General features: G+C 37.0%; 3 protein-coding genes and 1 non-coding gene across 9 annotated transcripts; 2 read left to right on the top strand and 2 right to left on the bottom strand.

Annotated features, from left to right (window-relative positions):
• Positions 1–265: 265 nt before the first annotated feature.
• Positions 266–1,815, bottom strand: LOC107433371 (uncharacterized). Its single transcript, XM_060812556.1, has 2 exons — positions 634–1,815; positions 266–503 (listed from the first exon to the last, which is right to left on the bottom strand). Exons 1-2 carry the CDS (start codon positions 1,443–1,445, stop codon positions 407–409), a joined length of 909 nt encoding a protein of 302 aa, XP_060668539.1. The 5' UTR covers positions 1,446–1,815; the 3' UTR covers positions 266–406.
• A 255-nt stretch (positions 1,816–2,070) lies between these two features.
• Positions 2,071–3,291, bottom strand: LOC107433375 (1-Cys peroxiredoxin). Of its 2 annotated transcripts, none has more exons than XM_048465427.2 (4): positions 3,144–3,291; positions 2,842–2,990; positions 2,619–2,765; positions 2,071–2,483 (listed from the first exon to the last, which is right to left on the bottom strand). In XM_048465427.2, the coding sequence occupies exons 1-4, from the start codon at positions 3,226–3,228 to the stop codon at positions 2,238–2,240; spliced, it is 627 nt and encodes a 208-aa protein (XP_048321384.2). In that variant the 5' UTR covers positions 3,229–3,291; the 3' UTR covers positions 2,071–2,237. The 2 variants fall into 2 exon arrangements, with proteins under 2 accessions (XP_048321384.2, XP_015900150.3); XM_016044664.4 differs by having other exon boundaries at positions 3,111–3,284.
• A 253-nt stretch (positions 3,292–3,544) lies between these two features.
• On the top strand, positions 3,545–3,617 carry TRNAA-UGC (transfer RNA alanine (anticodon UGC)). Its single transcript has one exon. It is a non-coding gene; the product is annotated as a tRNA-Ala (tRNA).
• Positions 3,611–12,112, top strand: LOC107433385 (importin beta-like SAD2 homolog). Of its 5 annotated transcripts, none has more exons than XM_048465416.2 (21): positions 3,638–4,224; positions 4,408–4,604; positions 4,681–4,851; positions 4,942–5,052; positions 5,143–5,220; positions 5,306–5,502; positions 5,596–5,656; positions 5,849–5,923; positions 6,133–6,210; positions 6,316–6,378; positions 6,457–6,540; positions 6,834–7,012; positions 7,719–7,758; positions 7,861–8,004; positions 8,214–8,333; positions 8,426–8,641; positions 9,287–9,463; positions 9,566–10,241; positions 11,005–11,207; positions 11,567–11,702; positions 11,832–12,112. In XM_048465416.2, exons 1-21 carry the CDS (start codon positions 4,083–4,085, stop codon positions 11,993–11,995), a joined length of 3,312 nt encoding a protein of 1,103 aa, XP_048321373.2. In that variant the 5' UTR covers positions 3,638–4,082; the 3' UTR covers positions 11,996–12,112. The 5 variants fall into 5 exon arrangements, with proteins under 5 accessions (XP_048321374.2, XP_048321375.2, XP_048321376.2 ...); XM_016044681.4 differs by having other exon boundaries at positions 3,643–4,224; positions 9,572–10,241; XM_048465417.2 differs by lacking the exons at positions 11,567–11,702; positions 11,832–12,112 and having other exon boundaries at positions 3,611–4,224; positions 9,566–10,233; positions 10,942–11,167.
• The last annotated feature ends 715 nt before the right edge of the window (positions 12,113–12,827 follow it).

A 12,827-nucleotide genomic window follows, 5' to 3' on the forward strand; every position in this document is an offset into this window, starting at 1 on the left:
CATTTGAGTATTGGATGCGGCCAATGAACACCACCACACCTTTATATCTTGGCGCAATAAGTTGTCAGGGGTCATATGCTTTGTAAAAAAAGTCTCAGGCCTGAAAGTGTGTGCTAATGAAAATAAATAATTTCTCATTATGTAATATTAAAAATGAAAATGAAATATATTTTGATGCTTTTTTATTTATTTTTTTGTATGAATATGCCTCTCATTGGAAAATATGTACTTGTTAAGGACTGAGAAAGAAGAAAAAAGACGTAAATGAAGGAAAAATAATAATTAAAAAAAAAAAAAAACCAAAAAAACAGTTTTTTCACTCCAATCTCAGTTCGTAGCTAATCGACAAACCTTCCCCTTAACTTTTGAGGAAAAAGTTGATGAAATTTCAATAAAAAAAAATACATCAAGAAGAAATGAGGTAGAGAAATGCCCCCATCATCATGAGAAAAAGTTTTTGGGACGATATTCCTGAGATCCGGGCATGTCCTTGTGCCATAACACTACCTGAGGCCGAGAAAAGATAACACGGAGAAATTTTTAGACGTTGTATCATATATTCTGTGAAAATAAACCTACAACCACATTGTAAATTGTAAACAGAAATGAAATGAAATAATAATTAAACGATACCTACCACATTGTCTTGTAGAATTTGATGAAGTTGAACAGAGGCATCTCATTCCTTCGGTTTCGGTGTCAAAGCCACACGTACCTCCTGACTGTGCACATCTCTCACATCCAGTTTCAGGGAGCGTATAGGAAAGCTTTATACCATATACCCAATCCAAAGGTCCGATTCCTTTCAAACTATCGGTGTTGAGCACAGTGGTATAATGCGTGCAGTCCAAGATGTTCATGCTCATAAACTTGATGGTGTCATAGCTGGTAAAGCAACAAGGTGGGGTGGTGTTAGTTAGGAAATGGAAGACTCTAAAAGCATTGCAGGCACTGTATAGCTCATCGCAGGAGTGGCCTGAGAAGTTGAAGCAGAGATTGCTGTAATGGTTGAGCACTGGGGAGTCGATGGAGCAGTTGAGTAGGGCAAAGACTGTGTCCGATGTGGGAGGTATAATGGCAGACTGAATGTCAGTCATGATGAAGTCGTGGTGAGGTTGCAGAATGGAGCAGGTGGACATGGCGGGGTCGTACACAACCATCGTTTTCTTGTTGTAGTCGATGGATTGGACTTTGTAGCTGCCTGAAGGGGTTAAGAAGAACAGGTCATTGGTACTGCTACAGTTGAGCATGTGCCGGAACTGGGGTGCGCCGCAGCCATCGTCCATCCCGAAGGGGTAGTTTATGGCAATGTTGCCGCAGGAGTTGCGGCAAGGGGAGAGTAGTGTGACGGCAGGTGGCAAGTTGATCAGTACCAGTAGTGACACTGCATTAATTGTTGAGAAGATGATGGGCTTGAGGATGGCTAGTGCTAGCATCTCTCTCATATGTTTGTGAAATTAGGCTTTACCTTTACCAAGTTAATAAGATCGATGGAGCTGGTAACTGGCGAAAAGTATCCAGAGCAGAAGGTGGAGTGTCTTTGACAATTGATACCACCAAAGACACTGAAAAAGGTAATCAATTAAGAGACCGGAAATTTCTCCACTACTTTTTATGTCACTTTTTGCTTTGACTGTCAGGGACAGGCTAGCTGTTCTGGGTTCCACAAGTTTGACAAATTGTCATGGAAAGCAGGGTGGATATCATTATCATACTACTTACCATTCGCAACAGCCGCAGAGAGAGAATCATCAATATGATCATATGATCTCATTTGTCATTAATGCACTAGCTTGCTTGAGTACACTACTGTAGACCAAATTTTCTCTTATAATTTTCCTTTTTTGGGTTATTTGAATTACTGGATAAAAGATATTGCTTCTGTTGTTGTTGTCGATCAATGTGCAAAGCATTAGATAATATTAGACACCAAATAATTAAGTGGTAGTGACATAATTAAAAAAAAAGAAAAAGTTTTATTAGTGTAGGCCCCTCCAAACATAACTTTATTACTAAACATGCATATTTATGTATATGATATAGTAGGTCCTTGTTACAAACTAGAGACAATTTAACAAAGTATGCATATATTATAATGTCCTCTTGATATAGGTAATTTGCAAGTCACTCATATAGAGAGGATACATACATCTACATATCATTTAGTGGGTAGGTCCTTCCTCCTCCAACATACATGACTATATATATATGATACTAACTGGATCATATAGAGTGAGTCATACATTAGTGAAACGCAAGTAGTCCTTGTTGGAAGGAAGGTGGACGGTGTTGTAGCCATTGGGGAACATCTGTTTGGCCTCTTCATTGGAGACGGTGGGAGAGATGACCACTGCTTCACCTGGTTTCCAGTTGGCCGGGGTGGCAACTTTGTGCTTTGATGCCTTCTGCACCGACTCCAACGCCCTCACTACTTCGTCCATGTTGCGTCCAGTGGTTGAGGGGTACAGAAAGCTCAGCTTCACCTAATTAAATCAAGTTAAATTTGATTTTATAAGTTAATTTAGAACATACACACACACACACACACACACATATTTCTAATTAATTAATCAATTTAATTAAAGGAAAAAAGAAGAAATTAATTAAGAAGTGAGAACCTTCTTGTCGGGACCCACGATATGCAGAGCTCGAGATGGAAGGTGATTTCCAGAGGAGTCCTTCTCATCAGGGTCTACCATGTTGAGCTGCTTCATTATCTCTCGGTTAGAATCTGCAATGATCGGGTAGCTCACCTTGCATCCAGGCTGGTATATATACAGTCGACATATAATTAAAAATCAAATATTAAAATAAGAGACTGGATGAATGGATCAAACTCACAGTGTAGGCTTCGATGTCCTTGATCCACTCATTATGTGTGCGCACGTCATCGCAGGATAAACCCACAAGCTTTACACCTCTCTTTGAAAATTCCTCAGCATAAGCAGCCATCTTACCAAGTTCCGTGGTACACACCGGCGTGAAGTCACCTGCATCATATAATATCCATATACATATACATATATATATATATATATATATATATATATTGTAGCTCCAACCTCCAAATAAAAAACATATTAATTATTGTATATCTATATAAGTCAAACCAGGGTGAGAGAAAATAATGGCCCAGCCATCACCGATGTAGTCGTGGAGCTTGATCTTTCCGTGAGTAGTTTCCGCTTCGATATTGGGGACTGTGTCTCCGATGGTGAGCCCTGGCATTTTCAGTATTCTCACTCTCTAAGCGGTGTTTGTTAATTAATTTGTTGTTGATGTAATTAAAAGCAAGTGGCGGGGGAGGGATCAATTATAAAGGATTGTGGACGCGTTTGCATGCAGAGAACGTGGCAGCTTTCCTGGTCTGGCACTTTAGCATTTGGCTGCATGTCGTTGCATTCTGATAAACTTCTTCCGCGTGTACGCTCCATTTCTCTCTGTCTCCTCTTTATATTTATCTATTTATTCATTTTTTTTCCTAAATGAAAACATCAACCGTCTCTTTACGACTTATAAGTATATCAACAACCTTCTCCCATCAGGGGATGTAGCTCAAACGGTAGAGCGCTCGCTTTGCATGCGAGAGGTACGGGGTTCGATACCCCGCATCTCCATAAGTTTAAGTTTTTTACTTTTAATTATAAATGAATTTTTGATTTTATCGATTATTATTCTACATTATTATTATTATTATCATTATTTTTATTTTTATTTTTTCAGCTTCATTTCAGAAGCGAAAATAAATATCAACAACAATCAACAATAATAATAATAAAATTAAGAAACCATAAGGAAAATCATTTTCCTTTCCCGCGCAATAATTTTATCAACATTTTTGTGTTTACTTTTTAACTATTCGCTTTCCTTGCTCCAATCCAAGTTGTTGTTAGGGTTTTCTGCAAATTCAAAAGTGAAACGAATTGGTAACGGATTTTGCTATTCCAGTCGCTCAGCTCAGCTGCTAAGCGAAACGCTTGGCCTGATGCTGGAAGTCCTTGTTGTTCAGCATATTTAAAACAGAAGCTTTTCTGAAACAGTCGTTAGGGTTTTCTGCAAATTTAAAAAAAGTGAAACTAATAATGGATTTTGCTGTTCGAGTAGCTCAGCTGCTAAGCCAAACGCTCAGCCCCGACTGCAACGCCGTCAAGACAGCAGCCGAAGCTCTCGATCGCCTCTCTCTCATGCCACAATTCCCTTTCTCTCTCCTCTCCATCGCCACCGGTATTTATTGGCTCTTCCACTTACTCCTTTTTTTTTTTTTTTTTTTTTTTTTTTTCTATTTTTAATTTTTTTAAAATTAAAATTCGCAATAGAATCAGTAACTTCATACTATATTAATATAAAATATTGCACGAAACCAAGTTTAGTACCAATTAGCTAATTACTTTGAATTGAATTTCACAGGAGGCGAAAATGAAGGTCAGAAAATGGCTGCAGCCACTTACTTTAAGAATTTCACGAGGCGCAATATTGATGGTGGTATTGGTAGTAGCCCACACCCACAACAATGTTCCAAAGTTGGTAAGGAGCTCAAGGACCAGCTCTTTCTAGCTTTGCTCCAAGTCCAACCACCACCAGTCTTGAAAGTTTTGGTAGAAGCGGTATGCTCTATGCTCTCTGCGCTCTTTCCATTTTGTTGCTTAAATTAAAAATATAACATGTGCATTGTGCTTCCAGTTTCGGATTATTGTTGTTGCGGAGTTCGTTGATCAGAATTCTTGGTCGGAACTTGTGCCTGATTTGCGAACTGCTATTCAAAATAGCAGTCTTATAAGCAATGGCATGGCATCTCAGTGGAGCACCATCAACGCTCTTACGCTTCTTCATGCACTTCTTAGGCCTTTCCAGGTACCTCATATCTTTCATTCTTTCTTTCTTATATACCTGAAAATTATTGTATCTCAGTCTAACACTCCCTCCCAACTTTTTTTCCGCAAGTATTTTTTAAATCCTAAAGTTGCCAAGGAGCCTGTGCCAGTGCAGCTTGAGCTAATTGCAAAAGAAATCCTTGTTCCGTTGCTAGCTGTGTTCCATCAATTTGTTGAAAAGGTTTCATTTTCTTTGTCCTTCTCGTTCGCTGCATATTTTGGACTAATCCTATAAACTTTGTGACAATGGATATTATTATTTTTCAAACAGGCTTGTAAAATCAATTGTACTAGAGAAGTTAACACGGAGACAGCACTTCTCATTGTATGCAAATGCATGTATTTTGCTGTAAGTATGGCTTATGTTTCTGATTCTTGCTCTTCTTTTACCCTTTTGCTTTTGGCGTTGATTTGAAGAATTGTTGCTTTTATAGGTGAAGTCGCATATGCCATCTGCTTTAGCTCCGTTGTTGCCTGTATTTTGTCATGATCTAATCAGCATTCTTGGTTCTTTGACTTTTCATTCTGCTACTATCTTGGAAGAGGGGTACTTGATGAGGTTGAAGACTGGGAAAAGGAGTTTACAAATTTTCTGTGCTCTAGTTACTCGACACCGCAAATATTCTGACAAGTAATCTGTTATTTTCGTATTTGTCTTCATTAGGTCAAAGTACTTATGCTTAGCAAGAGCATTCATATTTTATTAGTTCTCTTATGCTTCCAGGTTGATGCCAGATATGATAAATAATGTGTTAGGCATTGCAAAATGTAGCTCAAATATCAGTGTGAGTTTATATTGAATTTTCTCAAAATCTATTGCTTTGTAGGCATCATGCATTATGGTTATACATGTGCTGTTTACAATTCTCTTGCCAGTTATACCTGTGCTATTTCTTCGCTCAATACTTGTTGAGTGTTTGTCACAGATGTAGTTTTGACAGCCTTCCTAGGTTTACAAAGTAATCTTGTGCATGCAGAAGCTTGATTTTGTATCAGAGAGGATTATTTCATTAGCTTTTGACGTGATATCACATATTCTGGAGACAGGCCCTGTAAGCTCTCCTATTAGTAACTCTTACAACTGAATATAACTCAAAGTGTTTTTATTTTTATCTCTTCCCCAAAATTACTTGAGTGTATAGGAAAGAAATATCAGTTAATTTTTCAAGTTCTTTTTAGAATGTTTAGGATGTGGGACCACTGCATGGCCCTGAAGTATAATCTATTTTTTCTTAAGGCACTCATTTTCATTTGGAAATAGGGATGGAGATTAGTTTCACCCCATTTTTCATCATTGTTGGATTCTGCGATCTTTCCAGCATTGGTGATGAATGAAAAGGTAAAGTTTTTAGAGGAAGAAACTGTCATCTGTTGTTCAGTATTTGTTTTAATTTTTAATTTAAGGGATTGATTTCCTCTTTTATATGGCAATACTTTATGATAGGATATCTCTGAGTGGGAAGAAGATGCAGATGAGTTCCTACGAAAAAATCTTCCATCTGACCTTGTAAGAAGTATGCTATTCTTAGTGTGACTTTTGTTAATCAATTTTGAATGACTGTCAGCACTTCTTGTTTGTTTACAGGAAGAAGTTTCTGGATGGAGAGAGGATCTGTTTACAGCCAGAAAAAGTGCAATAAATCTACTTGGTGTTATTTCAATGTCAAAGGTTGCTCTTTGGTAGTCTTTGATAACGTTTATCCAGGCCATATTTATAAATATATATATATATATATATATGCACACACCAAGGTTTTTGACAAATATCAAGCCATTATATAGGTACATGTGATGGTGGATTTGCCCATTTAATGGCCAAAGTGATTTGTCAAATATCTTGGTTCGTGGAATGCTACTGTATGTGCATATATGGATATATGTATGTATATGCTCGTGTTGTATGTGTATGCATGCACAAGTGTTTATATATATATTGATATTACTTAAGTTTATTGCCAATAGGGACCTCCAACAAGATCTTCTAGTAATGGTTCATCAGCTCCATCAAAGCGGAAGAAAGGTGAAAAAAGTAAACAAAACAACCAACGCTCCTCAATTGGTGATTTATTGGTCCTTCCGTTTTTGTCAAAGTTTCCCGTTCCATCTGAAGCTAATGCAATCCAAAGTGGAGTTTTGAACAAGTAAGGCTCACGGTACATTTCTTAGATTACCATAATATTAGAGACATTTTGGTATGTAACTGACAGCTTTTGAAGTAACAGGATAGCACCATTATTTCCTCCATGTCATAAAGCTTCTGCTATGCTTTATTTTTTGTAGGATTTGGTTTAAGATTTGAAGTTCATTCTCAAAACAGTAAATATAGAGAAGAAGGCATTGTATAGGCACCCAAAAAAGGAAAAAAAAAAAGAAAGATAAATAAATAAATAAATACACACACACACACACACACACACAACTCAACACAGTTGTGGGCAAGCATGTTTGGTTTCCTCATTTTCAGCCTAATACTAAAATATTAGGGTTTGGCAATGCGACAGTTGGGCATGATAACATATAGGCCTTGCCACTATGGTTGGTTTTGCACCTTTATACATCAGTGGACAAAGGAGCAACGTTCTTATAAAAGACAAATATCCTAGAATCTGGTTTCATGACATGTTCTGATTTGTACGTTAACTATAACTGTCAACATTTGAAGCTGTAGAACAATACCTGCTTTTGTGCTGATAAAATTTTCTTTTCTCTTTATATTGGAATGTTCTATGCAGCTAACTTATTTGTGTTATCATCAATGTTTCTAATGTGTTTCAATGTTTTACCATTTTTGTTTATGTAGTTTATGACTCCGTTTTTCTTGTGATTGTACTGTGTTTACCTTGGTAGTTATTTTGGTGTTCTGATGGCGTATGGTGGCCAGCTAGATGTAAGGATATCTCATCCTGTTATTTTATTCACTGGTGAATATGTTGTTCTTCTACCAGTTTACCTCGGAAAGTATAGAACTTTTTTCCTATTGCTTCTACAGTTTCTAAGGGAGCAAGAACCTAGATACACAGAAACTCTGGTCCGTACACGGCTGCTCCCACTTTATACATTTTCAGTGTGCCAACCATACTTAGTTGCTACAGCGAACTGGGTACTTGGAGAGCTTGCTTCCTGTCTAACTGAGGTAATCCTGTTTCTTATCCTAACTGTCTCTGTTTGAGTCATGCCTTTCATCAAACATCAACGTTGTTTTGGTATTTGCATGCTATTTAGTGTATTTGTGCTGTTTCACTTGCTTTTTCTGTTTTGCTTACCTGGAATTAAAACATACTTTTTAAATACTGAATTCACTTTTCTGATACAGTCTGTAGTCACACTTGCCTTCATTTTCAGGAAATGAGTACAAATGTGTATTCTTCATTGCTCAAAGCATTGGCCATGCCAGATAATAGGAAAACTTCTTGTTACCCGGTACGGATATCAGCTGCTGGGGCAATTGCTAAACTTCTTGAGGTTAGTTCCCCTGATCATTCCTTTTATTGAGCTCTGGTTTCTTATACAATGTCATCAATGTTATTATCCTCTCTCATGTTCCTTGACTTCAGAGTGACTACCCACCACCTGAGTGGCTTCCTCTTCTTCAAGTTGTGATCGATAGGATTGGTAATGATGATGAAGAGAGCTCTGTTTTATTTCAGCTTCTCAGTTCCATGGTGGAAACTGGAGAAGAAAATGTTGCAGTTCATATCCCTTATGTTGTTTCATCGTTGGTTGGTGCACTCTCAAAGTGTATACCTCATGATTTGGAGCCATGGCCTCAAGTATGTACAAAATCCCTACGGTTAGGCTGTTGGTTTGTTATAATCTTGGATGATATGTTAGCCAAGTTGTGTATGCTGTCAGTACTGGATTAGGAAATGGACCGTGATAAGCATGCTTATGATCTGCTTCACCAGTATGATGAGAGGGAAAACAAAAAAGAAAAGGAGAAAAGAAAGTTTGCTTGCTGTCAACGTAGCCCGGTTCTTCTTTAGATCCCTGGTTTCATCCTAATAGTAAGAAGAAATCAAGTCAATGCAGAGGAAATGAATACAGTTTTATACTATTAAATGAAACATGTAGAATTTTAGCCATATGCCTTACTGTTAAAATATTATTGTTTCAAGAGAGAGATGAAATACTTTACCTTAATTATTTATGCTGTAAATAGTGAACCATTCTGTACCTATTTTTGGGAAAAATGTTGGCCTTTTAAGTAGTAGGTTGCTTTTTCTTTTACAGCTAGTGTGTTTGCATCTGAAGTGAGTGCATTCAGATTTTGTCTTTCCTGCTCGTGGTTTCAACCTTGAGTTTTGATCTTACTCATAATTTATCAACATTTTTATTTTATTTTTGATGTTGTAGTTGGTGCCAATTTAATGAATGTGTTATATGATTTGATAACATGGATGTTGTTCTCATGCTAGATGCTTGAAAAGGGATTTTCAGCATTAGCTGTTATGGCTCAATCTTGGGAAAGCTTTTTGTCTGAAGAATTTGAGCAGAATGAACGTACTGAAAAGTGGGCATCTTGCCGAGCTACTATTGGTAGAGCTTTTTCTTCTCTTTTGCAACATTTTTGGCTTGCAAACATCCATCCAATGGTTAGGCAATAACTACCTTTCTCTGTTTATATGGTAATAGTTTCATCATGTGTTCCGAGGTCATATTATTAAATGTTGTCCTCTTTCAATGATTTTGATGAGGGTCAGGAAAGTGGTGCTACTCCATCTTGCATAGACAATGCATCTACACTTCTTTGTTCCATCATGCTATCTGTTACTGAAAGCAACGATATTCTGGAGCTTAAAATATCAGAGTTGTTGATAATTTGGGCTGACCTGATTGCTCGTTGGCATGCATGGGAAGAGTCAGAGGATATGGCTGTGTTTGAGTGCATTAATGAAGTTGTCAATCTTGAAAGTAAATATGGGTTGAAAGATTTTATTCAAAGGCTAGTGCCATCTCCTCCAGCACCACCTGTGCCTAGATGTTCTGTTTTTGAAGGGATTGGTGCTTTTATAAGTGAAGCCATTTTACAATATCCATCTGCAACATGGAGAGCTTGCTCTTCTGTCCATATGTTACTGCATGTACCCAGTTACTCGTCTGAAACAGAGGGTGTGAAGCAGGCATTGGCAATTACTTTTTCTAGGGCATTATTATCTCGTTTCAGAAAAATTCAGGACAAACCGTGTTCACTTTGGAAGCCTCTTTTGCTTGCTATGTCATCATGCTATTTATGTTATCCTGAAACGGTAAAGGGTGTACTGGAGAAGGATGAAGTTGAAGGCTTCACAAACTGGGCATCCAACCTGTGTCATATCTCCTCTAGCTCGTTCGAATCTGCTATGTCAACAGAGTCTGAGATAAGGTTAATTGGTTAGTAGCATACTTTTTGTCTTCTTTATTGATATATCCATATAATGATCTATGCCTTGTGATATATTAGCCTCAGTCAGTACTTTTTATTATAATTTTCAGGAATATGTGTTACCTCTTATACATATCTAAATATATAATAGGATATCTTTTTATAATTTTAGGTAAGAGGTTAAATAGCTTTTATGTTTATTTTTTACCAAATTCTAAATACCAAGTCATATGATAGCATTCTGAGTTTTTAAAATATAAATGAGGCCTACATGCATAAGTAAGACCATATACAATGAAATAAAATAAAGCCAAGATCACTTGTTATGCAAAATTTGATAACTTTGTTGGTAAATAATTTAGTTGAACTTATTTTGACTTTCAGTTTCATATTAAATGGTAATTGCTTGTATAAACTATAGTATATGTTGGTTCTTTTTTCCTTACCTAAACTGAATTTGCGTTTACACCTTTCTGAAAAAAAGGTTTACAGTTCAAATTTTCTGTGTACGGGATCTGACCTCTATAATTTTATTAGTGCCAGCATCAAGTTCTTATCTAATTCATCTGGAGCTGAATTTGGGAAAGTATTGAGGGTTGTTGATGTGATTTTGTAGTATTTTGCACTTGATCATTGAGAAAAAAAAGGAAAAGAAAAATTGCCATATATACTTCCACAATTTAGTTACTCTTCTGCTACTTTGTGCAGAAAATTTTTATATTATACCTTTAAAAGCTTTTTACTCGCTAATGGTTGGCTAGTGATTCTCAGTGATGGTCCTCGTCAAGGTAATTGAAAGTCTCATGACACTGGGGAAATCATATAATGATTTTATACAAGGATGCTTTACTTCCTTGATGGATGCATCCATTCGACTAAAAGAAATGCAGGAAGAGAAGGACGAAGAAGCAGAAGAAGATGAAGAGGCAGAAAATGATGAGGAATTTGATGATGAAACAGAAGATGATGATGAGGTTTGACAAGCAAAATATCTTGTTACATGTCTATATGTCAGGAATGCGATCTCTACATATCCTCTATAAGCTAAAATTTGTTTGAGTTCTAGAAGTCTAAAAAGGTCAAATGCAACTCAAGTGGGTTAACTTATTGTTCAGGTGTCACCTTGAAGTCAATTTTCTGCCTAGGAGTTATACACTTGAAAATTCCTAATCTCTTTTAAAATTCCAGTTTGATAATCAGAATAGAAGATATCAATTGAAAGTAAAGCACATGCATGTTGTTTGGGTTGGGTTCTGTTATTTGCACTGTTTCCCTTGCAATTCAATATTTTCAAAAGATTTTATACCTAATTATTATTCTCATCGCTTTGAAGGACTCCGAGGCTGAAGACAATGACGAAACTGAGGAAGAGTTTCTCAACAGGTATGCCAAAGCAGCAGCTGCCTTGCAAAGTGGTGTAACTATTGAAGAGGGAGATATGGACGATGAGGATCATGCGATTGAATTGGGTAGGTCTCTTCCCATTGTCCGTTGAAATGCAAAAATTGTAATTTTAGAAGAAAACAAATTGAAATTCCTGTAAACGTGGAAAAGACAAAAAAGAAAAAAAAAAAAAATTTGATTCATCTTCTCTACAGGTTGTTTGGAGGGCATTGATTTGCAAAGACTTCTGTTTTCCTTGATAGCGAGATATCACCCCATTCTGATACAAGAAAAGACAGTAGCACCGCAGCTAATTTCAAGTTTTCTAGGTGCATACCCAGAATGTCGTTTGTTCTTTGAACAACCTACGTTTAGATGAAGGGTGTTTTAGGTTGTTATCATTCCGAAATTGATTGTATCTTATCAGCCTCGGTAAGTGTGTTATTCGTTTAATTTTCAATGTTCAGAAATCATGCCTAAGTGCGGATTAAGATCACTCCTTAAACGTTAATTACCAATCTCCTTATACCTAACTGCACGAGCCATGTCTCGCTAATAATTAATTATTCCTTTCCCATCAAATTTGGGCATTAAGAGAGAATACACATATTTTGCTGCGTTTTGAAATTTCAATTGAATGGTCAGGTTGTACAACCTGACTAACGAAGCTAAAGCTGAAGCTGGGATGAATGAATGACTGGTGGATTTTATTGGTTAAAATAGAAGGCAAGCACTGATTGAAGCAAAGTCCAAACACAAACAGTATGCGAGGGGCCACTTCCTCTGCTTTAGGAGACAAGAAGCACATTGTGTGGACTGCAGAGCAGCTCAGGCCTCAAAAGGCTTTGTAGGCTATGAACCATTCCAAGTTTGTTTTTTCACTAATTTTCTTCTTCTACCAATCTACCGGATTGGTTTTGGCGGTGGGTAGTTGGGGCGGGAGTCCGTATGGTTTACTTTGCACTTTGCAAAATCTAACTGCAAAAACAAAAGGATCCGATCCGTCTTATTCCATTGTGGGTCCCCCTCGCTTCCATCTTGCGGTCTTGCCCCTTCAATTATAATATTTGTGTTCCCATTACATGATTAAAGTTTATTTTTCCGAACAAAAAGGCCAAGGAAATGATAAATTAAACATTATAACTGGCAACTCATTCAATGCCCAGACATGCAGTTTGTCCATGATTTTTTTTTTTTTTTTTGGGCTGAAA

The sequence above is a fragment of the Ziziphus jujuba genome, chromosome 11 (assembly GCF_031755915.1).
Source record: "Ziziphus jujuba cultivar Dongzao chromosome 11, ASM3175591v1".
NCBI lineage: Eukaryota > Viridiplantae > Streptophyta > Magnoliopsida > Rosales > Rhamnaceae > Ziziphus > Ziziphus jujuba.